The 14,715-nt window shown below is 39.0% G+C and overlaps 1 protein-coding gene across 1 annotated transcript; it reads left to right on the forward strand.

Moving 5' to 3' along the window:
* The first annotated feature begins 422 nt into the window (after nucleotides 1-422).
* Nucleotides 423-11,506, forward strand: LOC145779249 (coatomer subunit alpha-like). The gene is made up of 22 exons (XM_082590788.1): nucleotides 423-521; nucleotides 878-991; nucleotides 1,554-1,627; nucleotides 1,855-1,971; nucleotides 2,124-2,274; nucleotides 2,521-2,645; nucleotides 2,977-3,248; nucleotides 3,545-3,742; nucleotides 4,471-4,613; nucleotides 4,725-4,947; nucleotides 5,546-5,770; nucleotides 6,050-6,182; nucleotides 7,032-7,208; nucleotides 7,606-7,795; nucleotides 7,912-8,172; nucleotides 8,574-8,855; nucleotides 8,981-9,066; nucleotides 9,187-9,396; nucleotides 9,468-9,581; nucleotides 9,859-10,068; nucleotides 10,548-10,723; nucleotides 10,903-11,506. The coding sequence occupies exons 1-22, from the start codon at nucleotides 482-484 to the stop codon at nucleotides 11,042-11,044; spliced, it is 3,663 nt and encodes a 1,220-aa protein (XP_082446914.1). The 5' UTR covers nucleotides 423-481; the 3' UTR covers nucleotides 11,045-11,506.
* The last annotated feature ends 3,209 nt before the right edge of the window (nucleotides 11,507-14,715 follow it).

A 14,715-nucleotide genomic window follows, 5' to 3' on the forward strand; every position in this document is an offset into this window, starting at 1 on the left:
GCTTTTTTTCTTCTAATGTTGCTGAGTTTATGATGTATGCATAAACTTACATTTTGTAAAAATATATGCTTGAGTGCATGAACCATGCTAAAGTGGCATGAGGTAATCATGGCCTCAGAGGTTATAACTACCATACAAGGTAACCATAGCTTTTGCCTTTTTGTTCTGGCTGAATGCAATGCCATACTACAGTATAGATCAGCCTATTTGTTATTGTAGGTGTGGGAGCATTGGAGATACTTGTTGCTTGTAGAGCATGTGTGTTTTTCATGTGTATTTGGTAAAAATGCCTATGCATTGAATGTTAAGTTTCTCCACTGCATAAGTATAAAGTCCCTGATTCTATGATTTAAAATCTTGTTGCCATGTTCTTTTTGTTAGTATTTTTTTTTTTATTTGCTAACCTTTTCCTATTTTTATACAGTGGTTTAAGCGCATATATTTGAGTAGATTAAAGTCGTTAAATGTGCACTGACTAAATATGCTCACCAAATTTGAAACTAAGTCAGCTCGTGTGAAAAGTAAGTGTTTGTTTATGTATTGTATTAAATGACAATGTTATTGCATTATGTATTTTTCATGTACAGTATATCTAAAATTTTATATTTTGTATCCATGTTAATTTATGTGGGAAAGCAATCATTAGTTATGAAAGTGAAGCTGTTAACATAAGTCAACAGCAACCGCATTACTGTATGAAAATTGGAATGATGAATAAGCACCTTGCTGCTTACAACATCAAATATATTATTGTTATAATGTATTGTGCTACACTATTCATGAATGTTAGTAGCTAAGGGAAACCATGGTGTATTTTGTCAGTGAATTTCCTGCTTCAGCCATTTGATTTCTAACAATTCAACCAACTGTTTTATAGATCTTTCCTTCCACCCTATCAGGCCTTGGATACTTGCCTCTCTTCATAATGGATGCATTCAGCTGTGGGATTATCGCATGTGTACACTTATTGACAAGTTTGAAGAGCATGATGGTAAAGTAACATATACACTTTGACTAATGATTTTGTTGTTTCCGGATGTGTCTGTCTGTTGATCAGCCGACAATCGCTGTCTGTTGTAACAAGGTTGCAAACTTGATTTCAAACAATATAATATTGTGAATTATGAAGTTAGCAAAACCTTCTAAACAGCTCTTTACTTTTAGTTGTTTGCAATATTATGCAGTTTCAATAACATTCAGCTACAAAACTTTATGAATATGACATTGAAGTTAATAGAAAGCCACAAAAAGTTAATAATCCAGAACTTGGACTTTCAAGTGTCATTTGAACTTAAGCAAAGTTTGTTGGAGTTAACAACCCAAACTGTTTTTGGCATTATTGTTGCTTTTTCCACTGGATTGCTTTTATTGGAATATTTTGTTAAATTAATAATAAGTTAATCACCGTCATTGTTTTATTTAGCCAAAGCTCAATCAAACCAAAAGTTTTTAACCTTGAAGCTAAAGCCAGTTTAACCAAAGTTAAAGGTTTTTTTGCTGTTTTGAATTTGGAAGCTATTTGAATTCAAACAAAAAAATTATTGCATTGTTAGGTCCTGTACGAGGCGTATGCTTCCACAACCAGCAGCCGCTCTTTGTTTCTGGTGGCGATGACTATAAGATAAAGGTAGCATTGTATATATTAAAAAAAAAAGACAAGTTATCTCTATACCAGTTGCTTTGATTGATGGATGTTCACATAAAGAAATTGTTGTTTTATAAGGTTAATGTTTCAAGCTGGATCATTTCCATTTGAGTTATTTACCAAAATAGTAGTGACATAGAGCATGTTTAATTTTTGTTGTATGTTTCCTTTGATAAGGAGACATAATGACTTTATTCATTGATAACTAGATTTGGAATTACAAGTTGAGAAGGTGCTTGTTTACGCTGCTGGGTCATATTGATTACATTCGTTCTGTTATCTTTCACCACGAGTATCCATGGATATTGAGCGCATCTGATGATCAGGTATTTATAAAAAAAAAAAAAACGTAAGAAATTATATGACACTGTTTGTATTTTAATAATTTGTTATATTAGTGAAATCCAAGTATCATCTACAATTCTGTATTGTGGAGTTTGCCAGCACAATGCTCTTGCTTTAATGATGCATTTTACAGACTGTCCGCATATGGAATTGGCAGTCACGCTCGTGTGTCGCGGTCATGACCGGCCACAACCAATACGTCATGTCGGCGCAGTTTCATCCAACAGAAGATCTTGTAGTTTCTGCTTCTCTCGATCTGACTGTTCGAGTGTGGGATATCTCCGGTAGGTTTATTTTGAGGATTCTTGTGTCACTTTTCCACTAGGTACATCTTTCACTGTAAACCATGTAAATTTTTCTTGCACAGTTCCCATTTATGAAAAGATCCATTTTTCAATCAACATTTGGTCTAATGCGGTACCGTATTGTAGAATAACATTTGTCAAGCAAGCTCTATCTGTACATCTTTTGGATATCGTTTGATACAGTAGGCATATAGCTGCTTATTCATTCATTTTCATGCTTAACAGGTTTGAGGAAAAAAAATCTATCAGCTGGCTCTGGGGACGACAACCCTAGAAATCCAAACTTTGGTGGCCCAGGATCCATCGAGTTATTTGGTGGCACTGACGTCATTGTGAAGCACGTTCTTGAGGTATGATTATAGCATTGCTGGACTCCACAATGTACAGAGACTGAGCTTGTTCGTTAACTTCTAGGATATGCATTGGTCACAAAGATACAAAACGGTACACATCGGTCCTTTTGTGCTAAGTATGTGTGACAGAGACTTTGTTCTTCTGTATTTTTAAATAACTCAACAGCGAGTGTAGTTTTTGATCTCTGAAAGTAATTTGTGCATTTAAATGTTACATTTGAATATCCTCTCTACATTTTGCTTCAAAGAAGCCCGGTCTTTACCCCAAAACATCGGGATCGAACGTAATAGTCCATATAACCTTCATAAATTGAGACCTTCTTTGTAGGGACATGACCGTGGAGTGAACTGGGCTTGCTTCCATCCATCGATGCCTCTCGTGGTGACGGCTGCAGACGACAGACTTGTGAAGATGTGGAGGATGAACGAGTCCAAGGCTTGGGAGGTTGACTCCTGTCGCGGTCACTACCACAATGTCACCTGCTGTGCATTTCATCCACGACTCGAGCTCATTCTGAGCTGTTCCGAGGACAAATCAATCCGAGTCTGGGACATGGGAAAGCGGACGAGCGTGCACTCCTTCAGGCGCGACCACGATCGGTCAGTAACAAATTTAACGATTTCTTGTCACTTTCAACAATAAATTTTCATATTCACAACAATTTACTGTCCATAGAGTGCTGATATGGTGTAGATTCTATAGTAGTGATAGACGGATAGATGTTATTAAAATATGATTATTTCTCCAATAACATGAGGTATGCAAAGTTTAAATTTTGTGTGCCCACTGCCTATGGTTCAAAAAGTTTAAATTTAGTGAAAAGTTACAAAGTTTCAATGACGTCATCCGCAATATACAGCAACAATTATGCAAACCTATCAATTTTGTTCATTAGGTTCTGGATACTGGCATGTCATCCGACCTTGAACTTATTTGCTGCCGGCCACGACAACGGGATGGTCATCTTCAAACTGGAACGCGAACGACCCGCATTTGCCACCAACGCAAACTTTCTTTACTACGTCAAAGAGAAATATTTGCGCAAGTTGGATTTCACCACCAGCAGGGACAACGTCGTTATGCAACTGAGGAGGTATACCGTATTTTTTTTCTTACGATGATAGCCATCATCATACTGTCGTCGTTATGCAACTGAGGAGGTATACCGTATTTTTTTTCTTACGATGATAGCCATCATCATACTGTCGTCGTTATGCAACTGAGGAGGTATACCGTATTTTTTTTCTTACGATGATAGCCATCATCATACTGTCGTCGTTATGCAACTGAAGAGGTATACCGTATTTTTTTTCTTACGATGATAGCCATCATCATACTGTCGTCGTTATGCAACTGAGGAGGTATACCGTATTTTTTTTCTTACGATGATAGCCATCATCATACTGTCGTCGTTATGCAACTGAGGAGGTATACCGTATTTTTTTTCTTACGATGATAGCCATCATCATACTGTCGTCGTTATGCAACTGAGGAGGTATACCGTATTTTTTTTCTTACGATGATAGCCATCATCATACTGTCGTCGTTATGCAACTGAGGAGGTATACCGTATTTTTTTTCTTACGATGATAGCCATCATCATACTGTCTTTGTAAACGCGTTCACCAAGGCTTAGTGTGTACTGTGTAACAGTGTGTATGTACATTGTGTTTTTTTGCTGGTTTAGAAATTTTCAGTTTTTTTTTACAATTGAGTGAAAGAAAATGTCCGGTCTCCAGAAAAAATTCTTCGTATGGACCTTTGTTGACGGTCTATTCTGTCTCTTTGGAAAAACTAATTAACAATCATTGATTTATACAGCGCTTCAAAGACAAAGGTGTATTCCTTGTCATACAATCCATCTGAAAACGCTGTTTTGGTCACTTCGAGAGCTTCCAACATCGATAATTCTCACTACGATCTCTACATGGTTCCGAAGTCAACAGACTCCTCCAATCCCGATGGTAATCCTCTTGCTTTTCACCGTGTGTCTACTGTCTATATAATTACTTTCAATTCAATAAAATTCCCTTGCAAAGTTCCATATTTACAGCCGTCTTTAAATTTCTCTTCAGCTCCCGAGGGAAAACGCTCATCTGGTCTCTCTGCTGTGTGGGTTGCAAGGAACAGGTTCGCAGTGCTCGATCGCACGCATACCATCGTGATAAAGAACATCAAGAATGAAATCACAAAAAAGATCCAATTCCCTTCCGTGGACGAAATCTTCTACGCTGGTGCCGGTTCCTTGTTGCTCAGGACTGCAGCTGCCATCACTCTCTATGACGTCCAGCAGAAAAGGTTTGATCATTTGATTGTTGACCAGTTCATCTTCATAAAATGTTTTGTTGGAAGACTTTTTTGGTCGTCACATTAAGGAATGTTGAATCTTAGGATTGTTGATGTCATGTATCGATTCATTTTTGCTGTGCAAAAAAATATCGAACTATTTCGTGTTTTTTTAAAGAAATATTATTAATTGTTGTCATGGAACCGTATAGTATGTAATGGTAAGTGCAGAGTGTGCCAGAAAAAGTTATTTTTTCATTTGTGATTTGCTTTTTCAAACTATACTGTACACAGAGTGATGTATTTCTCAGTAAGTACCCGTTTTTGAAAAATCTACCTACTCATGAGTGAAAACGTATCGTCCAGAAATAATAAGTATCTCTCGGCTTTGTGACGTCACGGGTTGAGCGTGTCAGCTCATTAGTGATTTGGTGAGGCCTCTTGTCGCAATCTCTGATTGTCTCGCGCTCTGACAAGAAGAACTAGTACTCTTCTTTGAGACTCCCTGGCCTAAAATAGATTCCATGCCGTCTTCCTGGACAGCAAAATTCGTCATTTTTACATTTACGTCTGCAGACGTTGAATCAATGTCAATTGTTGCTTTCAACAGAGCCTTGGCTTCAGTCAAGATACAGAAAGTGAAGTACGTGGTCTGGTCCAACGACATGTCCCACGTTGCGTTGATGGCCAAGCACAATATCGTCATTTGCAACCGAAAGCTGGAGCAACTGGCCACAGTGCACGAGAACGTGAAAGTCAAGTCTGGCGCCTGGGAAGAAAGTGGTGTTTTTATCTATACAACGTCGAATCACATCAAATACGCGCTCACCAACGGGTATGTTGAGCCTTAAAAAGAAAATTTCGGTCAGAATAATTACTGTTTTTACGTCGTTTCGAGGTTAAAACAATGAAAAAAGCAAGTTCATACTGTCCTGATTGTGTAAATATAAACAGCGGGTCGTTAATAACCGTCATTGCTGTGCAAAAGATAACATCCCAGACAGCAAATCAATGTAAAAATATGTTGATTTGCTATCTGACATGTTACAATTTATTTCTACTCATCATAAGCTGACTTGTCAATCAAGTGTCTTATCACTTTTTCTATCCTCAGCGACCATGGAATCATCCGGACCCTGGCTCTTCCTATCTACATCACAAGGGTCCGTGGTACGAACGTCTATTGTCTGGACAGGGAGACCAAACCAAGAGTACTTGCAATCGATCCAACCGAGTTCAAGTTCAAGGTAGTGACGTTGTTTTGAAGACTGTAAATCTTTCCATGCTCAAAATTTTCTCATAACTTAGCACGGAGGACTCTCTGGAATTTTTGGATGATTTGCAGTACTTTAAACATCAATAAAAAGATAAAAGAGCTTCGGTAGAGAGTTTGTCTTGTTGAATCATAGGTACATGAAGCCCAGCAACGTAATCAACTTTTTTTTAACGTATTTAAATTATTATTATAATATTTACAGAAGTCAAAAATGGAAACTACATAGAAACAAATTACGAACGTTTCACAAGATGTCCTCTTCAGGAATAACATACAGTACTTTTACATCTAAACAAAATACAATAGTTAGATATTAAATTTATCAACAGGAAAAAAACAAAAACTGCACAGTGCTTCTGACTAGCTCAACAATAAACATGAGAATCTCAAAGGTCACTGCTAACGGCGTCAAACAGATCACATGATGTGATATGTACGATAATAAACTATAATACGTTAATAAACTTAAATATGTTAAATTTAATTACGTTGCTGGACTTCGTATGCCTATCGTTCAACAAGAAGATAAAAAGTTACAATGTAGGAAAGAAATCTATGGGAAAAAGTCAGGAACTCTACTGTCTGGTCGGTCGTGTCAATGAGTGAATTCATATCTGAACAGCGAAACCTGTATTGCTTTAGTTTTAAATACGGCTACAAGCATGTATTAAAAACCTTGCTAAAGTGCTATGTCAAATCAAGCTTTTATTTTTTCAACTTTTGTAGTAGTTTTTAGTAGCAGTAGTTTCTCATGTATCTTGAATTTGAATTTTAAACTAACCATAAAAAACTTCTGATACTTATTTCTCGTGTCTGTTAGATGGCGCTCGTAAACCGGAAGTATGACGAAGTTCTTCACATGGTTCGAAACACAAAACTGGTTGGTCAATCGATCATCGCTTACCTGCAGCAGAAAGGCTACCCAGAGGTTGCCCTGCACTTTGTCAAGGATGACAAAACCAGATTTATTCTGGCGCTGGAATGTGGAGACATCGAAGTAAGCGTCGTCCTCTTTGCACCTTAAGATCTTGATTTTAATGTGTTTTTTTTTGTCACAAAGTTTACCTGTTTTTTTCTTTCAACCAAATCGAATAAAAAAAAATGGAACTAAACCATATTTATCTTTTAAGCTGCATGAAAGCGGTCAAGTTCAGAAGCTTATTAGGCTACCTTTGTATGATTAAAATTTTCGGCACCGTAAAGTTGCTTTCGCCTATAGTGTTGAGCACAATAAGTTGTGCTGATTATGTTCTCTATATGTGAGAACTGAGGTTAGGCGAGGCCACTTTCTGCTTTGTTGCGTATCTTTGTTTTGGCTGTGCATTAAATTGTGACGCAAATTCACACACAAATCGCAGGCGAACGTGAGTTTTTAAACAACTTTTTTACTTCAGGTTGCATTGGCGGCAGCTAAAGCTTTAGATGACAAGCAGTGTTGGGAGGCTCTTGGAGAGGTGGCGCTTGTCACCGGCAATCATCAGGTGGTCGAGATGGCCTACCAACGTACCAAGAACTTTGACAAGTTGTCTTTCTTATACTTGCTCACTGGAAATTTGGAGAAGCTGAGAAAAATGATGAAAATAGGTTTGTAAGATTACTAATAGTAATAAAAATAATCAAGCCTAACGTGTTAATGGCATGCTTGTTGCTTTGCGTTGTGCAAAGTAACCAAAGTTGATAAAACATCTTTTTATATTTAGCGGAAATTCGCAAGGACACATCCGGTCATTACCAAGCTGCTTTGTATCTCGGTGACGTTGCTGAGCGGGTGAAGGTTTTGAAAGGATGTGGCCAGAAGTCCTTGGCATACCTCACCGCTGCCACTCATGGACTCCATGAGGAGGCAGATCAGCTTCGAGATGAAAACTCTCCTGACACCCCCGAAGGCGCCACTCTGCTTCAACCGCCCCCACCCATCAAACAATGTGAAGAGAACTGGCCCCTTCTCACAGTCAGCAAAGGTTTGTACCGAAAGTTGGTTTTCGTTGATTTCTAGGCTCCCCTTTACCCACAGACGTTTGCATTTTCTTTTCACTTAGAAACGATAAGTAGCTTGGATCATAGACTTACCATTAACAAAAACATATTCTACTTTAGGTCAAAATTTTTCCCAGAAATTTTAATTACTGGAAAGCTTGAGAGCCCGGTGGCTTCGTATGAGAACCGATCATGCAGAAACATTTAAATTGTAAAAAGATTTCATAAATTTTAAAACACAGCACACTCTGCGCAAGCAATTGGGTGCATTGTACTTCCGTGTCTTGAACATCGAAGGAAAGAACCGTTCCTTGCTATCATGGCTAATTGGCAAAAAATAAGTCCCAACCCATCTCAGGCATTTTGTTTATTATTTACATCTTAGGATTCTTTCAAGAAAATCGTATGAAGGGTCCGAGTGGAGGAGGGCTTGCTGCCGATGTCGACTTGGACATAGATGCTGGAGGTTGGGGAGAGGACGTGGATATCGTGCTGGATGAGGAAGGAGCTATAGTTGAGGACGACGAGTTTGCTGACGCTGTGGATGGTGATGAAGAAGGCGGTGGATGGGACGTTGACGATGATGATCTCGATCTTCCAGCAGACCTTGATGTTGCAGCAGATGTTGGTGGGGAAGGAGAAGGATACTTTGTTCCTCCCACAAAAGGTAGCACATCTGTCGAAACATCTTTTATATCATGTTTCCTTTTATTTTGCGATTTTAGTCTTCAAAAAGTTGAGGAAATGTTTTTCACTTATTCTTCGGTCTTCATACTTCGACGTCCATTTCAGGAACACCGCAAACACAAGTGTGGTGCAATAACTCCCAACTTCCGGTCGATCACGTCATGTCCGGTTCCTACGAAACAGCTTTCAGGGTGAGTGGAGTATCACATCGGTTTGCAAATGAAATGTCGGTTTGACAACGATATGGTCAATTTTCGAAAAATCCGTTTCCACTTGTAAACAGTCGCATTGTAATCCCGATTTTCTTCCAGCTTCTACATGATCAAGTCGGGGTCGTCAACTTTGAACCTTACAAAGATTTGTTCACTCACACCTACGCCCGCTCTCGATCAGCTTACACCGGCTTACCTTCCCTGCCACCGATATACGCCTTCCCACACCGAAACTGGAGAGAGGCCGGCGCCAAAAGTGGCCTTCCTCACGTTGGACTGTCCTTGGCTACGTTGGCATCCCGACTACAGGTTCGATCGCTTCTTTGATGCTGTGACTATTGTTGTGGTTTCATGGAAATAACTTCACGATGCGTTTGCAGGATGCTTATAAGCTGACCACTCAAGGCAAGTTTGAAGACGCCATTGTGAAGTTCCGGACCATCTTGTTGTCTGTGCCGCTGCTGGTTGTCGACAACAAACAAGAAATTAGCGAGGTACAGATTTGTTTCAACTTTTGTTTTGGATTTATTTATGTATTGAATTGAAAATAAATCTTTCTCTAGCCTTGTGATGAAATTCAATATATTCTTTTGGAACAATGAAGTAAATACTATCAAAGCTTTGACAGGTGGTTTAACAATTCAAAAGGTGGTGATTGCGTGCACAATTGCGCATTGCACAGCGGTCGCTTGATTTGGTTGCGTGGACATTTAGCCACATCTAATGCGCATGCTTTCGAGTTCATAACTGATTTGCGTATCTTTTGTGCAGGCCCAACAGCTTATTTCCATCTGCCGTGAATATCTCGTTGGCTTGTCAATGGAACAGGAACGAAAGCGGCTTCCCAAGGCTAACTTGGAGGAGCAGAAGCGCATATGCGAGATGGCTGCCTACCTAACCCACTGCCAGTGGCAGCCTGTCCATCTGGTGCTTGCCTTGAGAACGGCGCAGAATCTCTTTTTCAAGATCAAAAATTACAAGGTAGTTCATTCAAACAACTAGGCCTACATCTCGCTAGCGCTAATTAATCGATTGAAATACACTATAAAAAAGGAGGCTAATTTATAAGTTCACCGACCAGTCGTATCTATATTATGTACTGTAGATTGAAAGTATGATTATTTTAATACTTTAGCACTTTTTGTAATAGGTTTACTTTACATGTTTGAGATATCGAAAAACAAATTGACATGGTTTAAAAAGGTTTGTTATCTACGGAGATATGACTTGACCAAGGTTGAATTTTATTATTTTAACTTACTTTTGCGGAAAATCACAGGTGGTTCTCATTTGGTTATTTTCAAATACGATACAGTCTAAAATGTCAATTGGAAGGTTTAATTGAGAAGGAATGGAAACTACTTTTGTCCATTTGTTCACTACTGTGAAAAAGGAATACCAACTGCAGCAAAAAGCTATCAACAGAATTCACAACGTCAATTTTGTGTTTTCCCCCCCAGAGCGCAGCCAGTTTCGCCCGTCGACTTCTCGAGCTTGGCCCGAAGCCTGACGTGGCCGCCCAGACCAGGAAGATCATAGCTGCTTGTGACAAAAACCCGCGCGACACGCAAGAGCTCGTTTACGATGCACACAACCCCTTCGACATATGCGCCGCTACTTACGTTCCAATTTATAGGTAAGACGATGACATTTTGTTATTTTCTGATGTATTTATGTTTTGCAAGTAACACGTTTCTTAATTTTTTTTCCACATTTTTTGCTGATTTTTAACTTAATCCTTGTTTGCTACAAGTGTATTATAATGGCCAGCTTTAATGATTCCTTTTTTGACATAATTTTATTTGTTGTTTTCAGAGGAAAACCTGTTGAAAAGTGTCCACTCAGCGGAGCTTGCTACGTTCCCGAATACAAGGGTCAAATTTGCCGGGTCACAAAATGTACAGAGATCGGGAAGGACTGTGTCGGACTGCGCGTCAGTCCAATTCAATTTCGATGAAATGGAAGATAATTACGGGGTTGGAATCAAGTTCTCTTTTGTCTTTCTGCTGTGACATCTACTGTATAAAATTAAGCTCTTTTGCAGAGTTGATTTTGCCATGTATAAACATTGAACAGCCTCGGCCAAAAAACTTTAGATTTATTGGCTTTGAGGGAAATATAGTTTGAAGAATATTTTATCAGAGGCTGCTTCCATTTTCTTTTCTCTAATTCGTGCAGCTGCAAACTTCACGTACAAAAATTTATTCTATGTGCTTATAGATTTTTACTCTGTGCTCACTGGCCTGCAATATGTCACTAGTTGTTTGGCCAAGGCGTTATGTCTTCATTAAAAAACAGTAATCTTATGTAACCTTACATGGTTTTTCGTGTATTTATAGAACGCCAAACAGTTGTAATGTTTTGGGTGCAATTGTATGATTACAACACTTTCACGTGTTAATAAAAGATACTGAAAACGTTTAAAGACAAGTTGTGAACAATTTCTGATTATGCTAAAGGTTATGAGACCAGCTTTGGCTTACAAGCGACAAAGTTTGTCTCGTTATGATGTTAGAATCATCGAGTACAGACTCTGCCAGTTGAAGCAACCAAAACGGGTTTTTAACAAATGCTCGTATTCTGTGAACAAAAGTTCTCGCAGGCAAGCGAACAAGAAAATTTAATATTCAAATAGGCTTCTGTAGCCTGCTTTACTTCATAAACCAAAATCTTACAATGCGTGCGAAAGCGTTATTTGGTTAACGACGACAGCATTTGTGAATTTGCATGACTTATCACTTGACGTCTTGGATTACCATGCATTATTGCGTTGTAAAATTAATGTTTGGATCTTTTGTTACAATGAAATGATAAATTTGCTTCCAAGCCGCTCGGAACCACTGACCAGACCATTGGTCCCAGTTCCTACATGGATTTTGCGAAATTTGTATGCGGTCTATTCATAGAAAAATTGCTGTTTGTCTAATATTTCATCATGGCAGCCTTGTTAGAAGGCTATATGAAACACAGATAATTAAAGGTGAGTCCCATACTTCAATACAACCATCAGGAGATGAGAAGATAAGGTTCTTATTATACTAAGCCTTCGGCACTAACGAGAGTAGGGTGGCCAGTTCCTTTCTCTCGGCCGCCTTTACTTCAGCAACTACGCCCTCCCAATTTATTACACCTTGGGTAGAGGTGAGCGGTGTTTGTCAACAACCAGCATAAGCGGGGAATCGAAGCAGGATTGCATGATTGGAAAGCGAGCGCCTTACCCGCTGCGCCATCCCATAGCCACGATGACGTGGGTTCAATTCCCACCCCTGTCATAACTCTTTTTTATTCTGTAATTACCAAACAATGTTCAAAGCACTGATTAACTCTCTGGCTGAGTGTTAGAAGGGGCACAATTGGACGGTAGCCACTTAAACCATGTTTTGATAGGTTTATGCCTTAAAAGCTCTTACCGCACAAAAATTGTTACGTCAAATTTGTTACCGGTAGCCTATTTGCTTTCAGCAGTAAACTTAACCTGTTAAGCGTCACTCCTGGGAAATGATTAAATGAAGTTGCTTTCGTATTGTCATCTTTTTTGCCAATTATCGTGCACCGCGTCAGGGTTACCAGATGGCCTAAATTTCGGACTAAAATCGATAAATTGGCCTCATTTCATTTACTGTGTCTGACAGCTATCAAATCATTCGGACATTTAGCTTGTGTCCTAATTTGGCTGAATTTTTATGACCTCTGAAAAGTTTTTTGGTTCAGTTCGTATTCCTAGCACCAGTTCCGTGCAGATTGTTTTCTGGGTATCAGCAAATCAAAGGGTGCAACGAAAGGCTATTTTGAGTTTTATGTTTTTTCTTGCCTGTCTGTCCCTGCATTAATTGCTACAATCGTGCGGCTTTTCTTCATGCTGTCATTCACATTTTACAAAGACAAACACCAGAAACTAAATGAAATCGATCTTACTTTATTTATTTTGCCAAGAAATGCTCTTGTCTAAATGCTAAAGAGATGAATGAAAGGTTCTCTGCACATGAGAGATGTAGGCTACTCAACCCAAGAAGAAATTGAAAATTTAGCAATAAACATCGAAAGTATGCAATAGGAATTGGAGTTCTGCCATGTCTTGTGTTCTATAAAGCTTATGTCAGTTTTATGCAGTTTATGCACAACAACGCAACTTTTATGCACAACAACGCAGTTTTGTGCATTGTTGTGTAAATTGCTAAAGGATGTAGGCTAGGGTAGGCTAATAATCGCCTTTTGCTTTCTCTGTTCTGTCACATTCTGGATGTGCTTAATGGTTATGTGCCAATGTTTCATTTTTCTGCGAAAACAGTGAAGTGCTGGATGATAAATAAAACAATTTTTATCATTTTTTCTAAAATGTCCGAATTTCAGACTGATACTGTCTGAATTCCTTCAGCATTACCTGGCAACCCTGCAACGCGCAGAGACTGGTTTGTGTGCTTACAATAGCAGTTTTTTCTTGCAGAATGACGAATTGTTGTTGTTTTATGTTAAACAATCATAAATAAATAAAAACGTTGAACATTGTTGTGGCACAGTTTATTATTAGTCTAAAAACGGATCAACAGTGTACACTATGGCAGATCCAGGGGGAGCGATCGTCCCCCCCCCTCCTAAAACACAGAAGAGTAACTTTAATCAAGGCGAATTTGCAAAGTCGGATTAATGTAGACCTACATAATTGTTTTTGTTGAAATCCCCCCTCAAAGGTTACTTGCTGGTTCCACCCCTGCTAGGCCGTACAAGCACCTCTGCCAAACTGCATTTGCAGTTGCATTGTTGCTATGACGCTTTTTCACGCTAGATTGATCACAGAGTTTCCAGAGAGTTTCCTTTTTTCATCACTTCTCTTTTCTGTGCGAGAAACGTAATATGTCGTGGCTGACAGATCATTGTAAACAGCTCAAGTCTGAAAACGGCATATGCCGTTGGTGCCAGTTCTAAGTGAACAACTGTAAACGGCTTATGCAGTTGGTGACGCTCAGTGATGGGCATTATCGGCGATAATTATCGGCGATAAATTTTTATCGCTTATCGTTATCGCTTAATTATTTTTTCAGTTATCGTTTATCGTTATCGCCAAAGGCAATATTTGATTATCGCCGATAATTAATCGCCAATAAATTTTATTTCGGATCAACACACAAGCGTAAAGAACATGAAAAGTAATATTTTTACTAGCCACCTAGTTAATGAAACTAAAATTAAAACCAGTTCTTCTTCAGTGTCTAAAGTGTGTGTGCACAGGTCGTTGTCATGGGAGGGGCACGCCCCCTGCAGCGACGGCCCTGACAACACAATAATTTTTATAGTTGCAAATTGCAATGCAATGAAATGCATGCAACAAGTCTCTTGTTGTTTTGCTGCAATCGGCAATCGCGAGTGAATTTTACAATTAAAATGTAAGCGCACAGGCGGTACAGATTCCTTTGAAGCGAAGCGAAAGAAATTGGCAAGTGGTTTATGAAAGTGTCGCAATACGAGGCCGCTTTTACATCGGAAACATGGTCTTTCGCGCCACCATCACTAAAACAAGTCATTGCAGAATATGATATTGCTTGAAGCATTTGACATGCAAACCGACATCACACTTTTTGCATCTTGTAGTAGTTTTTGCATGACAATAGGCGCATCGAGTTGCGTGGTAAA

Source organism: Aplidium turbinatum, chromosome 11, assembly GCF_918807975.1.
Source record: "Aplidium turbinatum chromosome 11, kaAplTurb1.1, whole genome shotgun sequence".
Lineage (NCBI taxonomy): Eukaryota > Metazoa > Chordata > Ascidiacea > Aplousobranchia > Polyclinidae > Aplidium > Aplidium turbinatum.